At 57.7% G+C, this 16,690-nt stretch overlaps 1 protein-coding gene across 1 annotated transcript in view; it reads right to left on the bottom strand.

The window, feature by feature from the left end:
* Positions 1-1,676: 1,676 nt before the first annotated feature.
* Positions 1,677-16,690, bottom strand: part of VGLL4 (vestigial like family member 4) — a gene marked incomplete at both ends in the record, with an annotated part of 63,041 nt that continues 48,027 nt past the window's right edge. The window contains 5 exon segments of the mRNA XM_080718081.1: positions 1,677-1,942; positions 2,126-2,234; positions 2,892-3,114; positions 13,924-13,962; positions 13,964-14,032. Coding sequence (XP_080574207.1) covers positions 1,677-1,942; positions 2,126-2,234; positions 2,892-3,114; positions 13,924-13,962; positions 13,964-14,032 — 706 coding nt within the window.

The raw sequence follows: 16,690 nt of genomic DNA, 5'->3' as shown, positions 1-16,690 counted from the left end.
GCCGGGACCCGGCCACGGCACGGCCGCCAGAGCCTGGCGGTGCGGCCGTTTTCCTGTTAGGACGCTCAGTAGCCTGTAGCAGTAACAAACTAGTGGCCAGCGTGCGGCGAGGTGTCCTCGTGGAATACCTGTGCCCCGCACTTGACAGGCACGTCGAAGACAAAAAAAGATCAACTTTTTTTTTCCAAACGACCAAAAAAAAAAAAAATGAATGATTACGGTAGGAAAGGGAAAAATTAAATAGCTACATATCATTAACAAATTAATTGTTCTTCAAAAAATACCTACAAATTTCTCTGTACATTCTTTACGCACAGCGTAATGATGGTCTTAAAGTTACCTATATAAAAAAAGTGTTCTCAACGATCTTTTTCCTACAGAAAATATAGGGGCCTGGATGCCAAAGCTGGAAGCCCAGAGGTGGGAGCGAAAGGTGCGCGGGAGACAGGAGGGGCCCGTCCCGCCCACCCTCTGGCCCTGGCGCCGAGCTCCAGAGTCCCACAGCTGACCGGTACTTCCTCCCCTGAAAGCCAGCCTCCAGGGCTCCAGCATGCAGGAGTCCAGCCAGCCTCAGGTGAGGGGGCCGCGCCCAGGAGCGCCACAGCCACGTGGGCCCTGCTGTCTAATTTCTAGTTAGTAGCTATTAATAGAGCACATGATAATTAAACGCAGTGCTAACTGTAGAGTCAGAGGAATGTATACCGCCTTGGCCCCGGCATCCGAGGAAGCGTGGACACTCCGTATTGCAGATGTTGAGAGGCCGCGGGGTCCCAGCTCCCCGGAGCGCCTCCAAGCAGGACGGCGCAGAGCGCCTGCTGGCTGCCCCGGCGCTCCTTGCGAGTAAAATGAGTTTCAAATACAAATCTTAGAGTACAACTGTACCAGCAGTAAGTATGTCTAGGACTGTAACTGACAAAAATAATTCTGAGAAGCTCCTAAGGGTGAGGGTTCGGGTCTACTGTCTACACGATTAATAGAAACCAGCTATTTCTTCTCCATTGGAACACACATCGTGTACAAAGCACTCTGGAGTCCTCCCACCTCAGCTAAAGTCTAGCACGCTGCGGTGTTCAGAGGTGAATGCCCGTGATCGGTGGAGGCTGCGGTCCAGTCGCAAGCACCTGAAATCCAGAGAAAGACCTATAACCGGCATGAGACTTCCCCTTCCACAGCGCTCACCTACGCTACACGGCAACGCACGGCGGGCGGGCGGGCGGGCGTCGGCCTCGAGCCCTCTGCTCTCAGCAGTCAGCCCTCGGAAGCTGCCGCGCGGGCGGCTCAGCTCTCCTGCAATAGTGCAAATCAGACACGACAGTTCTCTTCAAGTACACGCGCGCACGCCGGCCGCGCGGGGCTGGAGAAGCCGTGGAGAGCAGAAGCGGCGGGGCCGAGTCCGCCCCGCAGACCTGCGCCAGGGGCGTCTTTGGTAACTGAGGCAGGAAGGGCGGGCGGCGGGCTGCGCTCCGCTCCGTGTCGTCCCGCAGTTGCCTTGAGGGCCCCTCGTCCGAACGCCAAGCATACAAAACAAAGAGAACAAAAACCCTACCACGGTTTTGCGAGTAAACCGGCCCGTCCCCCCTTCCCACCCCCCACGATTTTTTTTGTTTTGTTTCTAAGCACGGATTGTTGGAAGCTCAGGCGAACCACGCACGTCCGTGGGGTGGGAGGCGGCGCCCTCAGGAGACCACGGACGGGGGGTGGCTGACCATGTGCGCCGAGGGGCTGGCCGGCTGGCCCCTGCGCGACGCGGACTCGGGGCTGCTGGACACGCCATCCTTGGCGGCTTTGATCTGAAGCCACGTGTCACCCAGCGCTTTGGCAAAGTGGTCGTCCACGGAGCCCGTGATGGACACGGAGTTGGCCGCCGGCTCGGGCTCCTTGTAGTTCTTGCCCAGGCTCCTGCGGAAGTGCTCCTCCACCACGGGGTCGCAGGTGGTGGCAGCTGCGGGAAGGCAGGGACGTGGTCAGTAGTGGCCGGCACCGTGGTCAGTGGGGTCGCCGGGACAGACCCCACGTAGCTGGTCACTGGGTCTGAAAATGGTGGTGTGGCTACCACACTGGAATCCGTCCCTCCCCGGGGAGCCAGGGCATGCCACGTGTGTCTGGGCCCAGCCGGGACACTCACCGCTGGGTGGCCTCCGGTAGCTGGCACAGCCGCTGTGCGCGATGGGGCAGTGTGAGAGGTGGCAGTTGCGGGCGCCGGCCGACGCGCAGGTGATCACCGAGGGCCGGTTCTAGGGGCGAGGGGAGGGTTAGCGCGGTGCCACCCCGTGACCCTTGTGTGTGGCATCGAACCGCCACGGGATGGTAGGCCCGCGGAGGCCTACTCGGACCAGTGAGAGACAGGAGAAAGGCGTACCTGCCAAGGGCTCAGAAGAGCCCAGAACCTCCTGCAGCCGGCCAGGTCAGGAGGTCCTTTTGTGACTTCACCAATTATGGTGGAGCTCAGGCGAAGCGCCCCTAAGTGTGGGGGTGGCCTACACCCAAGGGACCCCATCGGGAACACTGCCTGCAGTCCCACACCCCGCCAGGACGCAAAACCCGTCCTTCCGGGAGCTCTTGTGAGACGCCTCAACCCTCCCCTGAGCACAGACCCTGCAACATCCAGTACAGAAAATGCCCGCTACTCTAGGACCCGGCCGGGAGAGGCCTCCTGAGGCCCCGGGGAAGGGGGTGCACGCTGACCGCGGGGACCAGCGCAGGATGGGAAGGACCACACAGGATCATCGTTGGAGCGGAAAGGGATAGAAGCATGGGCGGGAGGAGCGGCGGGCGGGGCTTCGTGGCCTCAGGGAAGCGCGCTCTGCAGGCCGCTTGGGTGGCCCCACTAGACAGCCCCACGGGGTGGGACCCACAGTCCTCCCGCTAGGGAGAAGGGCGCGGGCGCGTACCTGCTGCCGCTCCACAGGGGTCAGGGTGGGGGAGAGGCCGGCCGGCCTGCTGGTGTCCACACCAGCCTTGGTCAGAGCGAGGGGCTGCTCCGTGCTGAGGCTGGGGAGGGACGTGTACAGGTGACTGCTGTGCAGGGTCATGGTGGGCGCCACGGCACGCTCGGCGGGGCTACGGCTTCGCTCCCGGGGGTCTTTCCGGCAGTCTCCGTTGGTGGTCTTGTTCCTAAAAGAGAGGAGGGCACCCTCAGATGGGATGGGGCCTGGAGGGAGGCGGCAGGGGTTTGGAAAAGCCACTCTTGTGATCTGGCGTAGAGTGGGCTGAGACTGGCCCGGGTGCCCGTCAGCTGCCTGCCACAGTTGAGCCTCAGAGGTTGGGTTCGCCGGGCACCTGACCCCAGCCCGCGGGCGCAGAGAGCAAGAGGCTGTCGCACCACGCCCGAGTGCGCAGCTCCTCACGGCCCTCCTGAGGGCAGGGCCTGGGGTTCCAGGCTCAGGAGAAAAGGGGAAGGGCAGGTGGGCCAGGGGAGGGCGCTCTACACGGCCCAGAGCACCATGGATCAAGCCGTGCCTTGGAGGGGGAAGAACACAGTTCAACTAGGAGCTGCAGCCCCAGCCCGGTGCGGGCGGGGCGCACAGCCAGTCGCGGGCGCCAGGTGCGAAGTGGCCAGGGTGGCCTGGCCTGCAGGTGAGGGCTCAGCAGGAACCGGCGCCAGGCTCTGGAGCATGCAGGGGCTGCGGGCTTCCCCTGGCTCTGCCTGGGCCCCTGCCCCTTCCTGGCCTCCAGCGCCAGGCTGCCGCCCGCAGCACACCCACGAGCGGGCGGCCCGTCCCCACTCAGCTGGGCCCTGGCCGTGGTCCCCGGGAGCCTGATCTACCAGCTGTCAGAACAGAAACTCGTTTCCATCAAGAAGTTTGGGTGTACGCCGGGCGTGGTGGCGCACGCTTGTCATTCCCGCGCCTGGGAGGCGGAGACAGGAGGATCGTGCAGGTTTGAAGCCTGCCTCTCTGGCTTAAGAGACCCTGTTTCCAAATAAAAATATAAAATAGGTCTGGGAGTGTAGCCTAGAGTAGAAGGGCTTCCAGGAACCCCAGTACCACCAAAAAGAAAAAGGAAAGTTTGTGTCTGGCGGCTGCAACGACCTCATCAGGCTTTGGCCGCCCTGGTCACACCAAGGACACCGTCCTTCCCCACACCTGTGCGAGCTGCGGAGGACGCCAAGCTGGACGCATCAAAGAGAGGAAAGGAAAGGAGGGAGAGGAGCCAGCCCTTTCCCTCCTGCCCCTAGGCGCTAGCTTCCCTCTCGGCCTCAAACCTACAACCTCACCGCCACCCGCTCTGCTGCGTGGCTGGCTCCACACAGGCCTGGCGCCTGCACCCTGCCGCGCCAGCGTTTCCTCCTCTTCCCTCGGTGGTCCTCCCTCCACCGTCCCCCCTCCTGGGCCCCTGGGCTCCCCGTTTCATAGAGAAGGCCTGCGGAGCTCCAGTTCTCGAGTGGCTCCAATCACTATGAAGCACATACTTATTCCTCCCAAACTCACCTTTACGACCTTCAGTATCTGAGCAAATGTGACTTCACTAGACACTCTGTTAGGCAAAAATGAAATGCTGCCGAGCCAGGCGTGCTGGCGCATGCTTGTCAGCCCAGTACTTGGGAGGCTGAGGCAGGAAGATCGCAGGTTCGTGGCCAGCCTCAGCTATTTAGGGAGGCTCCACTTCAAAATAAAGCATAATAAAATAGAGCTTGGGGTGTAACTGGGAGGTAAAATGACACTGGGCTCAATCCCCAATACTGATAAATAAATAAATAAATAAATAAATAAATAAATAAATAAATAAATAAATGTTGCCAATTATAAACATGCTGTGGACCAAATTTCTTTTTTTTTTTTTTTTTTGGGTGGTACTGTGGGTGGAACCCAAGGGCTTTTCTACCTCAAGGCTATACTCTCCGACCTATTTTAATACTTTATTTGGAAACAGGGTCTCACTAAGTTGCTGAGAGCCTCACTCAGTAGCTGAGGCTGGCTTCGAACCTGTGCGATCCTCCTGTCTCAGCCTCCCAAGCGTGGGGATTACAAGTGTGCGCCACCACGCCCGGCTTGGACCAAATTTCATTACCTCCAAACACCCAGTCTCTGCCTGAGCTTGGGAAAGGGCGGCGTTTACGTGGAGTTAGGTTCCAGGGACGTCCTGCTGTACAGGTGGGTGGGCCTCTGCTCAAACAGAACTGGTATCCGTGTAAAAAGCGTGGAAGAATGTGTTTTTTCTTTTTTCGGTGCACTGGGGATTGAGTCCCGGGGCATTCTACCTTTGGGCTACACTCTCGGCCCTAGATTTTATTCCTCATTTTGAAACACGGTCTCATTACATTGTGAAGGGCTGAAGTAGCCGAGGCTGGCCGCGAACCTGCAATTACAAGCATGTGCCACCACACCCCACCGGAGGAAGTCTCTGCCAGCTACTGTTCAAGAGAACAAATACAAATGACCCACAAATATATGGGTGGGGGGTGTACACTTGTGCCCGGGAGTCTATACTCCGAGCAAACATGGCCGGTTTGGTACCACTTTGAGGAGTGACCGCTCCCTCCGCTGCAGAGCCTGGCGCTGGGCTGGGCTTGGGCTCGCCGCGTCTCCGAGGCCGAGCGGGCGCTGGGGCTGCACAGGCGCAGCGTGGACACGCGCCCCCAACAAGGACACGTGCGTCCCGGGCGGTCTCAATGCTACGCACGCAAATACTCAGGGATGAAACCTGATGCCTGAGCAGTCGCCCGCGTTCGTGCTACACCGTCTACAAAGTGAGCTCTTGAGCTGCTCCGGGGAGAGACGACACTGAGTCCCGAATCTGAAGAGCTATGGCCGACGTGCAAGCAACGGTCGTGGGGAGGGTTCGCCATGTGAGTGCCGCGCAGGCTTGCAACGAGACCAGGCTACCCGCCCGCACAAGAACACCAAAGAACACCAAAGACTCGGGTGCCCAGGCCCGCCACTCCCTCCCTGCCTCCCTCCCTCCGGTGGATTCATTAGTGGGAGATTTCCACTGAATAACCACTTCTAAAGTGGTTAAGCCGAAAACAGAAGGCATATTACAAGGTAGAAAAGTGTTCACTTCTTTTTTTTTTTTTTGCGGTACTGGGGATGGAACCCAGGGGCATTCGACCTCCAAAGCTACACCCCAGCCCTATTTTTCATTTTTTATTTTGAAACAAGGTCTCACTGAGTTGCATACGGCCTCATTAAGGAGCTGAGGCTGTCTGCAAACCGCGATCCTCCTGTCTCAGCCTCTCAAATGCTGGGATTACAAGTCTGTGCCACCACGCCCGGCTTCCATAAATATTTAATGAATAAAAATCCCACAATGCCCAGAAAGCAAAATTACGATCAAGGTATTTTAAAATGATGAATGAATCGAAAGCCCTCATCACTTACATCGGGAGCAGAGAACTCCGCCCCTGCCCAGAGCTCCAGGGGGCAGCCGCTCTGGGAGGCCCCGCTGAGCACTCGAATGCACACCCCAGGACTAGGGTGCTGTGCGTGGAGCCGCCAGGGCGGGGACAGGATCGGGCTTGCTTGCCTCTGGAGTTCGGGTGTCTTTCTGCTTCTGCCATTTATCAGCTGCTGAACCTTAAGGGCTGCTCTTATCTTTCCAGAGAACTGGAAGCAAACGCCAGCGTCCCTCAGGGCTGGGCAGGAGCAGGAGGAAAGCCCAGGGTGGCGGGGGTGGTAGCTCCCCTGAACCCAAGTGCACACCTACGCTAGGTAATGACGGCCGGGCCTCGAGACTTTTAAAGAGAAGTTGGAAGTTCAGAGTCCTGCATAAAAGTTGGGGGCGTTTAAATGTCAGTCATTCACAATCAAAACACACTCCGTGCCCTATTATCTAGGTCAAAAGCTACCCACTGACAGCCAGTTTAGAGGCTCAATCTGTTCTTTTTGTGGCGGAAGGGATGGAACCCAGGAGCATCCGACCCCCAACCTCCACCCCCAGCTTTATTGTTTTTTAAACAGGGTGTCACTAAGTTCCTGAGACTGGTCTCAAACCTGTGATCCTCCTGTCTCCGCCTCCAAGTACCGGGATTACAGGCGTGTGCCACCATGCCCTGCTAACACTTTTTTTTTTTTTTTTTTTTGGTGGTACTGGGGATGGAACCCAGGGGCCTTCTACCTCTGGGCTACACTCCCAGACCTATTTATATTTTATTTGGAAACAGGGTCTCTTAAGCCAGCTGAGGCTGGCTTCCAACCTGCGTGATCCTCCTGTCTCCACCTCCCAAGTGCGGGGATTACAAGCATGCGCCACCACACCCGGCTCTAACACATCTTTAAAGACTGTACATCAAACAGATGAGGCGTGTGCCCACTGGGGCGGAGGGTGCCGTGTGTGGGGGCCGCTGCAGAGGGCGGGCACAGGCATCCTCTCCACGGCTCGGTGTCCCTGCCTTCTGGGTGCCCTACACAGGGAAGTCACCCGCTCACCTCTGCCCTCTCGTGAATGGCCTCCTCACCAGCTGGCGCATCTCCAGCACACCCAGGATGCCTGGGGCGGCAGGGTGACGCGGGCAGCATCCCGGGTGCATCATGGGCAGGGAAAGGCTGCCACTCCGGTCCTGGCCTGGGCCTCGGCATCGAGGGCCACCCCAGGGCTCCATGGCCCCAGCTGGCGTCAGCGGACCGACACCCTCGGCCAGAAATGGCCTTGTGATTAAGGTGAACGCCACTTGTCTGAAGTTACCCACGGCGCCGCAGGGCTCCAGTGTGTAACTGGCCACCTCCTAAACCTTCCCACTGCCTGCCCAGAGAGAGTGAGCAGACGTTTAGACACTTACTGGCATCCGGCTTTCTTGTGTGAACCGGCTCCAACATCGGCCCTCCCCTCCTAAGCATTAGGGTCCGAGAATGAGAACTTCCTCAGGACAGGGTGCCGGCAGGTGGCTAAGGTGACCTAATACTGCAGCCAGCACCCTATGCATCGAGGGGAGGGCATCTGGACGAGGCGACAGGCACACTGGGGTGAGCCATGAGGGTGGCCAAGGGATGAGCACAGACAGCAGCCGGGGTGCACGCAGGATGCCGCCCGGGACACCTGCTCCGGCCGTCCAGCCCCAGAGCCAGGCGGGAGTTTCTGGGACCATCACGCACCAGAGGACGATGTTCCCGGCGACGCGGCAGCAGGCCCGAAGATCTTGCAGGAGCCCCGGCCCAGTGTGCGATGCGGCGGCAGAGGCACCTCCCGCGGGGGTGCTGACGGAGAGCCCGCCCGCCCGCCAGTGCAGCCGACACGGCGTGGAGCTGGGTTGCGTTTCGATGATGGTGTTTTCACTGTACTCTTTATAATAATTTTTAAAGTGACCCGTAAGGCGGGGTACAGCAGAACGGGATGCGTCCACAGTCCCAGGCAGCCGGGACGGACGGAGCCAGACCCATCCACACACACAGCTCATGGGCTTCATAGAGCCGGCGGCTCCGGGCAAGGGACTGGCCGCCATGGCCCTGTGGGACCTTGACTAATGGGTGTTACTGTTTTCTTTCAGTTCTGGGGATGGAACCCAGGGGCATTCTACCTCTAACCTGCACCTTCAGCCCTATTTTTTTATTCTTTATTTGGAAACAGGGTCTCACTGAGTTGCAAAGGGCCTCACTAAGTAGCTGAGGCTGGCTGCGAACCACGATCCTCCTGTCTCAGCCTCCCAAATGCTGGGATGACAAGCGTGCACCACCACGCCCGGCTTCTTGAGGCTGTTTTTTAACCAAAGAAAAAAAAAATTTAAATAATGGAAAAATCTCATAAGGATATAAAGCACACACTTTTGTGCAGTTGTACAACATATTTGTGTTTTAGATTGTTACTTAATTTCATTGCGGTGCTAGGGACTGAACCCCAGAGGCATGCTGCCTCCGAGCTGTACCCTAGCCCTATTTTGGGGGTGGGGGTGGTACTAGGGATGAAAACCTGCCTCCGGGCTTCACTCCCAGACCTATTTTATATTTTTATTATTTGGAAACAGGGTCTCTTAAACCAGCGTGGCTGGCTTGCATGATCCTCCTGTCTCCGCCTCCCAAGCGTGGGGATTACAAGCATGCGGATTACAAGCATGCGCCGCCACACCCGGCCCAGCCCTATTTTTATTTCTTATCTGAAACAGGGACTCTAGGTTGCCAAGGACCCGAGTTGCCAAGGCTGCCCTCGAGCCTGCTATCCTCCTGCCTCAGTCTCTCAAGTACGAGGATTATAGGTGTGGGCCATCATGCCCAGCCACGTGTTATTTTAATTTTAAAACGTCAAAAAGTATCCCTGCGTGGTGCTGCCCGCCAGTAACCCCTTGGGAGGTTGAGACACAGGAGCACAGGTCTGAGGCCAGGTGCAGCAACTTTAGTGAGACCCTGTATCAAAATAAAATAGAACTGGGGCGGGGAGGTGGCTCAGAGGAAGGGCACTCCTGGGTTCCTTCCCAGGACCGACCCTTCTGGCCACCCCACACTTCACTTCGCTCCTTCCCGGGCGGCCCAGCGCCGCCCGCTCCCCGCGCTGCTCTCGGCCGCTGGCACCCGGAGCCCCCGCTCGGTCCTCGGCGCGTCGAGTTCCTCCCTCTGCTTTTCTAGGGGTCGGTCCCTGGAGTAAGCAAGTTGAATCCAAAGCAACCACCACGACTTTCCCCACATTGAATTCCAGCGAGAGCGGCCCGGGACACGTCACCGGCAGAGGGAGCCCCTGGCCAAGAGCGGGGTGCGGCCTCACCGCGGGCGACCCCAGAGTCAGGTGCCAGTTTTCTTTGACTAGAGCTGTCTCTGCCAGTCTCCACCATGAGCAGAGACAAGAGGAAAATTAAAGTCTGAAGAAGGGGCAGCCCGAGGGCAAGACTTACAGCGCTGTGCCCACTGTTTAACTGCGCTGGCGGCCTCTACCGCGCCACCAGGGTGGGGGCGTGTGCGCCCAGGCATCGCTCACACCAGTGAGCCGCGTGTCCCACACGCGCGCACACACCATTCTCAAATGAGTGGAGACACTGCTGAGATGATTGAAACATAGAGTTCTGACCCTCGCCGGGCATGGCGGCGCACACGTAATCCCAGTACTCGGGAGCCTGAGACGGGAGGATCACAGGTTCCTCAGCTACTTAGTGAGACCATGTTTCAAAATAAAGAATAAAAAATAGGGCTAGGGGAATGTAGTTCGGAGGTAGAATGGGGTTCGATTCCCAGTACTGCAAAAAAGAGAAAAAAAAAAAGAATTTTGACTGCTACGAAGCTCCTCCGCAGTTGGCATGACGTGTTCTCAGTGATTTGCTGAAATACAACAGCCGCTCAGCACCACGCTCACCACGCGCAGAGTCCTGTACCAGAGGGGGGCAGGAGGCGCCGTCCTCTGCGGCCTAGCCGTGGGGCCCGAGGCCGAGGGGCGCCCTGGCACAGAGGCGGCGGCTGCCGTCATTAGCATCCCCTTGGAGACCACCTGGGGCATCTGGGTGAAGAAGACCGGCGCCCGCTCGACCGCCCAGTGATGGCCCAGAAGCCCAGGTCTCTCTGCCCCTCGGCCGGCCTCCATCTCTGCTCCTGGACGGACTGTCCCCAAGCTAGCCGGGTCTACACAGCAAGCGGCACATGATTATTTTGAAAATGAGTCAAACCAAAAGCAGACACGCTCTTAGGAGAAAATTGGCACCAATACGTTTGAGCGAGGCTCGTGAGGCCGGCGACTCGGGAGACATGGCTCCGCTCCCTGGGGAGGCGCGTGGCCGGCGGCCCAGGACGCCGAGTCCTCACGTGCGCGGCGCTCAGGCCCCCTTGGAGGCTGTTTGGGTTTTGCTTAGTTTGGTGCTGGGGACTGAACCCGGGGGCGCTGTACTTCTGAGTTGCACCCCGGCTCTTCTTACTTTGAAGCTGTGCACCCGTGACCCGCCTCCGCCTCCCTCTCTGTTTTTATGCTACATCTTACAGCAAGTTGCTGGAAAAGAGAAAAACCCATTGAGTGAGAAAAATCGCATGTTTTTGTCCTACTCAAGGGAGAAAAACCTGATGACACAAAGGCTGTGTGACTCAGGACAAAGGGATGAAAATGTGGGCGACCCTAAACGAGGGCCGGGCTCCTCAGACTCCGCAGGGCTCCCAGCCGCCTGCACGCCCTCCCGGGCCCGGCGCTGCCAGGCCGCCCATGTCCTCTCCCAGGGACCTAGCGGGAGGCACTTCTGTTTGGGACTCGCCACACCCAGAATCCTATGAAGCCAACAAAGCCGGAGAGACCGACACCCTGCGCCCCGCTCTGCGGTCCCGCAGCTGAAGGGCCAGCGCCAGACCCCGCGCTCCACACGCACCCCGACCGGACCACACCATTGTCAGAGCCATCGCCCGGTGCCTCAGGCTCCGCACCTGCGCTGTCACCCAAACCTCCACGAGGCCAGAACCCGCTCCCGCGACTGAAGCCAGCGGTCACCGATGAGGTCGCCTCCTTATTTTCCTTTTTTTTTAGTACTGGGGATGGAACCCAGGGACATTCTACCTCCAAGCTACAGCCCCAGCCCTATTTTTTATTCTTCATTTTGAAACAGGGTCTCACTGAGTTGCAGAGGGCCTCACTAAGTAGCTGAGGCTGTCCGCGAACCATGATCCTCCTGTCTCAGCCTCCCAAATGCTGGGATTACCAGTGTGCGCCACCACGCCCGGCATTTTTCCTTCCTTTTAATTCAGTTGCGACCCCGGCCAGGCTGGGAGCTGACACACAGAGGCACGTGTGCATGAGACCCCCCGTGCTTGCTTCTGTGCTGTGGGGTGTGCAACCGCCCCTCCCCACATACTTGAGTGTGCAAGTATGCCCCTGCCAAGCACACCCGGGCCTGAGGGTGGCAGTGACCAGCTCCAAAATACTTTCTGGACTTTTCCATACTAGAGGATAACCTCTGACTCAATGCTTACTCAACACTAAACACAAGTTTAAAAGCTGGTTTTTCTTTTAAAATCATCCTCATACCCTGACTGACCTCAGCAGCTACCAGCCACCACCAACAAAAGCCATTAGCGAGCCGGGCGTGGTGGTGCACGCTTGTAAACCCAGCATTCATGAGGCTGAGACCGGAGGATCACGGTTTGTGGACAGCCTCAGCTACTTAGACTCTCTGCAACTCAGTGAGGCCCTGTTTCAAAATAAAGAATAAAAATAGGGCAGGGGGTGTAGCTCGAAGGTCGAATGCCCCCGAGTCCCATCCCCAGATCTGCCACCCCCCACCAAAAAGCCATTAGCAAGGCATGGTGGAGCCTGCTTGTAATTCCAGTACTTGGGAGGCCAAGACTGGAGGATGTAGGTTTGAGGCCAGCCTCAGCAATTTAGCAAGACTCTCAGAAACCTAGCGAGACCATTTCAAATTTTTTTAAAAAGTGCTAGGGGTATAACTCAGAGGTAGAACATCCCTGGGTTTAACGCCTAGTACCACATACACACATACAAATTTAACCATTAAATCAAATTATTATAGAGCTACATTAAACTTAAGTATAAGAAGTGATTTAATAAGATCCTGAGGGACTGAATCCAGGAGCCTCTACTACTGAGCTGTACCTCCGGGAAGGGGACTCAACTCAGCTTCTCACTCTTTCCCTTGGCACAGTATCCTCGAGGTCCACCGTATGCAACAGTATCAGAACACCCTTCCTTTTTCAGGCTGAGAGGGGCATCCGCGAAGCCACCTGGGTTGTTCCCACCTTTGGCCATTGTCGTAATGCTACACGAACACAGCTGTGCAAACATCGCACTTGCGTGTGCGCCCAGAGGTGGAAGTGTATCGCACGGTGAGTCTGTGTCCAGAGGCTGCAACAGCAGTGCACGTTTCTTGTTTCACGTTTGTCTCTGTCCACCAGAGAGAACCCAACGGTTCTCAGAAGCAGGGATCTGGCCCCAAACGGCCGCCACAGAAACCCTGGCCGTCGCACGGGCAGCCCGGCAGACCACGGCAGCTGCGGTTGTGGAGAATGTAAACCCTGGATGTAAATTCTATGAGCAGTGCCTGGGAGGCTGAGACAGGAGGGTCGCAGGTTTGAGGCCAATTTCTGCTAACTTAGCAAGGCCCTGGTTCAAAACGAAAAAACTCAAAAGGGCTGGGGGCATAGCTTCAGGGTAGAGCAGCCCCGGGCTCAATCCCTGGCGTCACTACATAAAATTAAAAAAATTAAAAGGCCCCCGCAGGCTGCCCCGCTCAGCACACCCTGTGTTGACCCTGCAGGCAACAGCCGGGGGCGGAGGCCCACGGCCACACAGCGGTGACCCTCTCTCACCACGAGCCTCCAGCGATGGCTTCCAGGGGTCTGAGGACGGGCCCTGGAACAGTGACGGCGACCGTGCGGATGGCATTCCTGCGCAGCCTGACAGAGTGCCTGCGTGCCATCCTCCCAGCTGCCCACAATCTGCACCCTCCACGGTGCCCGCAAAGCGTGGCCCCGGTGAGGTGCACGCCCGGCCGCAGGTGGGCACCGGGCGGCTGCTCCCAGGACTCCCCCGGGCTCCACGCCAGCTGGCGTCCTCACAGGGCAGGGGCGCACCCCGGACGACGGTGCTGGGGGCTGTTCTACCAGCTGTGGGATCCAGGCTCCTGGGCTGCAAGGGAGGAGGGCGCGGCACTGAGCCCCGGGGAGGCCGGCTGGTGGAGGCCAGGACCCCAGATTTCAAGCGTGGCCCAGTGCTTTTGTGCCCCTTGTCATTTTCTTTTGGGGGAGGGGGGTAAATGTTGAGCCTAAAGCGCGCCCCCTTGTGGAGGGGCCCGGAGGAAGGCAAAGCGCCCTCACGTCAGGCTGGTGGCACCAACGTGCTGCGCCCGCAGCGGGAAGGGCCCTGGGCGTGGCGGGCGTGGCTGTGGCCGGCCAGGCAGGCTGGTGGGCAGAGGCCGAGAAGCCGCCAGCCCCTGCCGTCCCTTCCCGCACAATCCACTCTCCCTCTCCCGGCACCGAGTGCCGCCCAGTTTAAATTAATTACAGCTGAAAATACAGGCTTGCCATCTGGTTTGAAAAAGCAAGGAAAAGGGAATAAAATGAAAGGGTTTTTGGTACTAACCTCACTTTAATCATTGCCAAAGAGCATGAAGACAGCCCGGTCCTCCCACAAGAAGGCCTTGGGCCTCACAAACTTGGCAGGCAGGCCGGGCAGGCCGGCGGCCCCCGTCAGAATAAGAGTCCCTGGGAGGAGGTGCAGGCGGGCGAGGGGGCCCGGGCAGCTCCCGGGAGGCTGTTCACAGGGCACCGTGCCCGCACGCCCGCCCACCGGCACAGGTCCATTTTGTGAGGAGAGAGAAGCGCTGCCAGGGTGCCAGTGGGCCGGCTCTTCTCTTTGTCTTGTCCTCTTCATAACAAAAAGCTTTTATAAAGCTCTAAACTAAGACATCAAAACCCGGGAGAGGAAGCTGCTGTGGGGCGAGACTGCAGGGCCGGGGGCCTAGCAGCTGGGCCCCCAGGAGGAATGTCAGAAATCCCCGTGTGCCCTGCAGCCCGGCCAGCCTCGATGGCGCCCGCACACAGGCCTTGAAGCACACCAAGGCGCGGCAGCTTCCCAGGCCCGTCCGCAAGGCGTGGGGTGGACAGGGCAGTGCGCCCACCTCAGGCTCCCGGCCTGCGGAGGCCCGGCTGGACTCCGCCTGAGCGCACCTGAGCGCTCACAGACCGGCAGGCGTGCAAGACAGACGCGCCTGTGGCTGCGGTGTACGCCACGGCACACTCTACCAGCCCGTGGCAGCCCCTCCCGAGCCACGGACTGGGACGGTCACCGAGAAAATAAAAGCAGGGTGTGAGGAGAGCATTTCTACCTTGGAGGAGAATTCACTCCCAACCCCCCAAAAAATGACACAAACATCGTCTTCCAGATCCAGCTGGGCCAGAATCACTGTCGACGGCAACAGTGTCCACGGCATTCGGCTCTCAGGAGTGTAACTTCCTAGTGAACACATCTGTCCAGCCACAGGAAACATCTGGCAAAATGCTTAAATGAAAAGCAGAGTTTGGACGTTTGATTTTAGCGCTTGCTGATGGCACCCAACAAGAGGCCCGTGACAGTATTCTCAGCTCAGTGTCCCTCGGATGAGAGAGACGCGGCGCGGGACTGGCCTCCAGCCCCGCCCCCAGCATGGCGAGCCTTCCCTCCTCGCGCCCGCGCAGAAACATCTGCGTGATGAGCCAGTGAAGTGACCTGCGGCGAGCTCCTCTTCATTCTACAGACCGTGTCTTAAGCAGATAGGATCCTCCCACCTGGTCACAGGGAACAAGGTATACCCAGCACATTCCACATTCTATAACATTTTAGAAGGCTTTTCCATTCCACAAAAGACTTAGTCATTTGACCGCATTCAAACAAAAAACACCAATGCTTCGAAAACATAGTAAAGTTGGAAAGCAAATCACGTGATTTCCCTAACACATCTGACCAGGATCCTTAATATGCACAGCTGTGGCAGAGCACCAGGAAGGAGGCAAAGTTATCGAGTGGAGGGGTAAGGACATGAAAAGGCCATTCAAGTTCCTTAGTTATAGCAAAAAAAAAAACCCAAAAAAACCCCACACATAACCACGCTTCCCCTCTGAAACCTGCAAAATGTGACAGCCGTTCCTTTGGGGTAAACAGAGATATGTGCGCAGTTGTTAGCAGAATGCTCATTGGTCAACCTTTGGGACCCAAGATGGCGCCAATGCCCTCTGACCCAGAAATCCCACTTCTAGAGAAATGGGAACGGTGAGGGAGGTCGGCGCAGGGAGCTGGTCAAAGAAGGTCTGCGGATGGCCGTGGCCTCCTGCCAGCAGCCCACACACCTGCCCTGGGGCAAGTCCTTTTGGTGACATGAAACATGTCTAGTCAGCTCCACAAGAAGGAGGAATTTACCAGGACACTGTGATATTTCTTAGAGAGAAAAAGAGTCAAACAACTAATCCTTAAAAATGTGGGGCATAAAGCAAAGGAGGTGGTGGCCAGGATCGTGGGGGAATGCACAGGGAGCCCGCCTTCCACGCCGTCTGCCAGCGCAGCGCCGGGGCCAGGGCCGCTCCAATTCCCCGCCCGCTGCCCTCCCGAGTGCGCACAGCGCCGCCCTCCGCCTACACAGCTCCAGGGCGGTGCACACGGCAAGACAAAAGTCCCAGAAATCCTTCTGCTTATCTCTCTAATGTGCTGCTCCATGTGCAGAAATACACGCACACACACACACACACACACGCGCGCGCACACATGCACACGCGCATACTCACACATGCACACACGCGTGCACACACGCGTACACATGCACACACACACACCACCAGTTTTCAAGAACTTCACCTACGCTTCCAATGAATCGTTCATAAGGAGCTACTTGGAGATCTCCCAGGAAAACGACCTATCAGGGTTTCGTTTTGGTTTAGTGGCTCTGGGGAGAAAAGGCCTTCACCACCAATAAGTAAAAGCACTAGATTTTTTTTTTTTTTTAAGAAAAACTGTCAGACTTAATGGATGGAGATAGAGGAAGCCTTTGGGGCAGTGATAAGATTTTATGAAGATGATTAAAGTTATCTTAGAGAAGGCATGAGACGTTTAATTTATTCCCTGTATCAGCCGGCTTGAGTTCTAGCCCCACCACGGGGCGACCTCTGTCTCTTGTCTACTCATAACCACCACCCAGAGGCTGGCCCGCCGGGCGCAGGGGCCACCAGGCCTCGCTGCCTCCACTGACCACATACTGGCCCGCCGGGCACAGGGAAGGAAGGAACGGAGCCCACGAAGACAGAGGTGAAGGACGCGGAGTCTCAGGCGTCCCCTGAACCTGGCGACGAGCAGGTCACCGGGGAACGCAGGGAGAGGAGCT

This window comes from Muscardinus avellanarius (genome assembly GCF_963383645.1).
Source record: "Muscardinus avellanarius genome assembly, chromosome: 22".
Classification (NCBI taxonomy): Eukaryota; Metazoa; Chordata; class Mammalia; order Rodentia; family Gliridae; genus Muscardinus; species Muscardinus avellanarius.
This window is presented reverse-complemented; position numbering and strand designations above follow the sequence as displayed.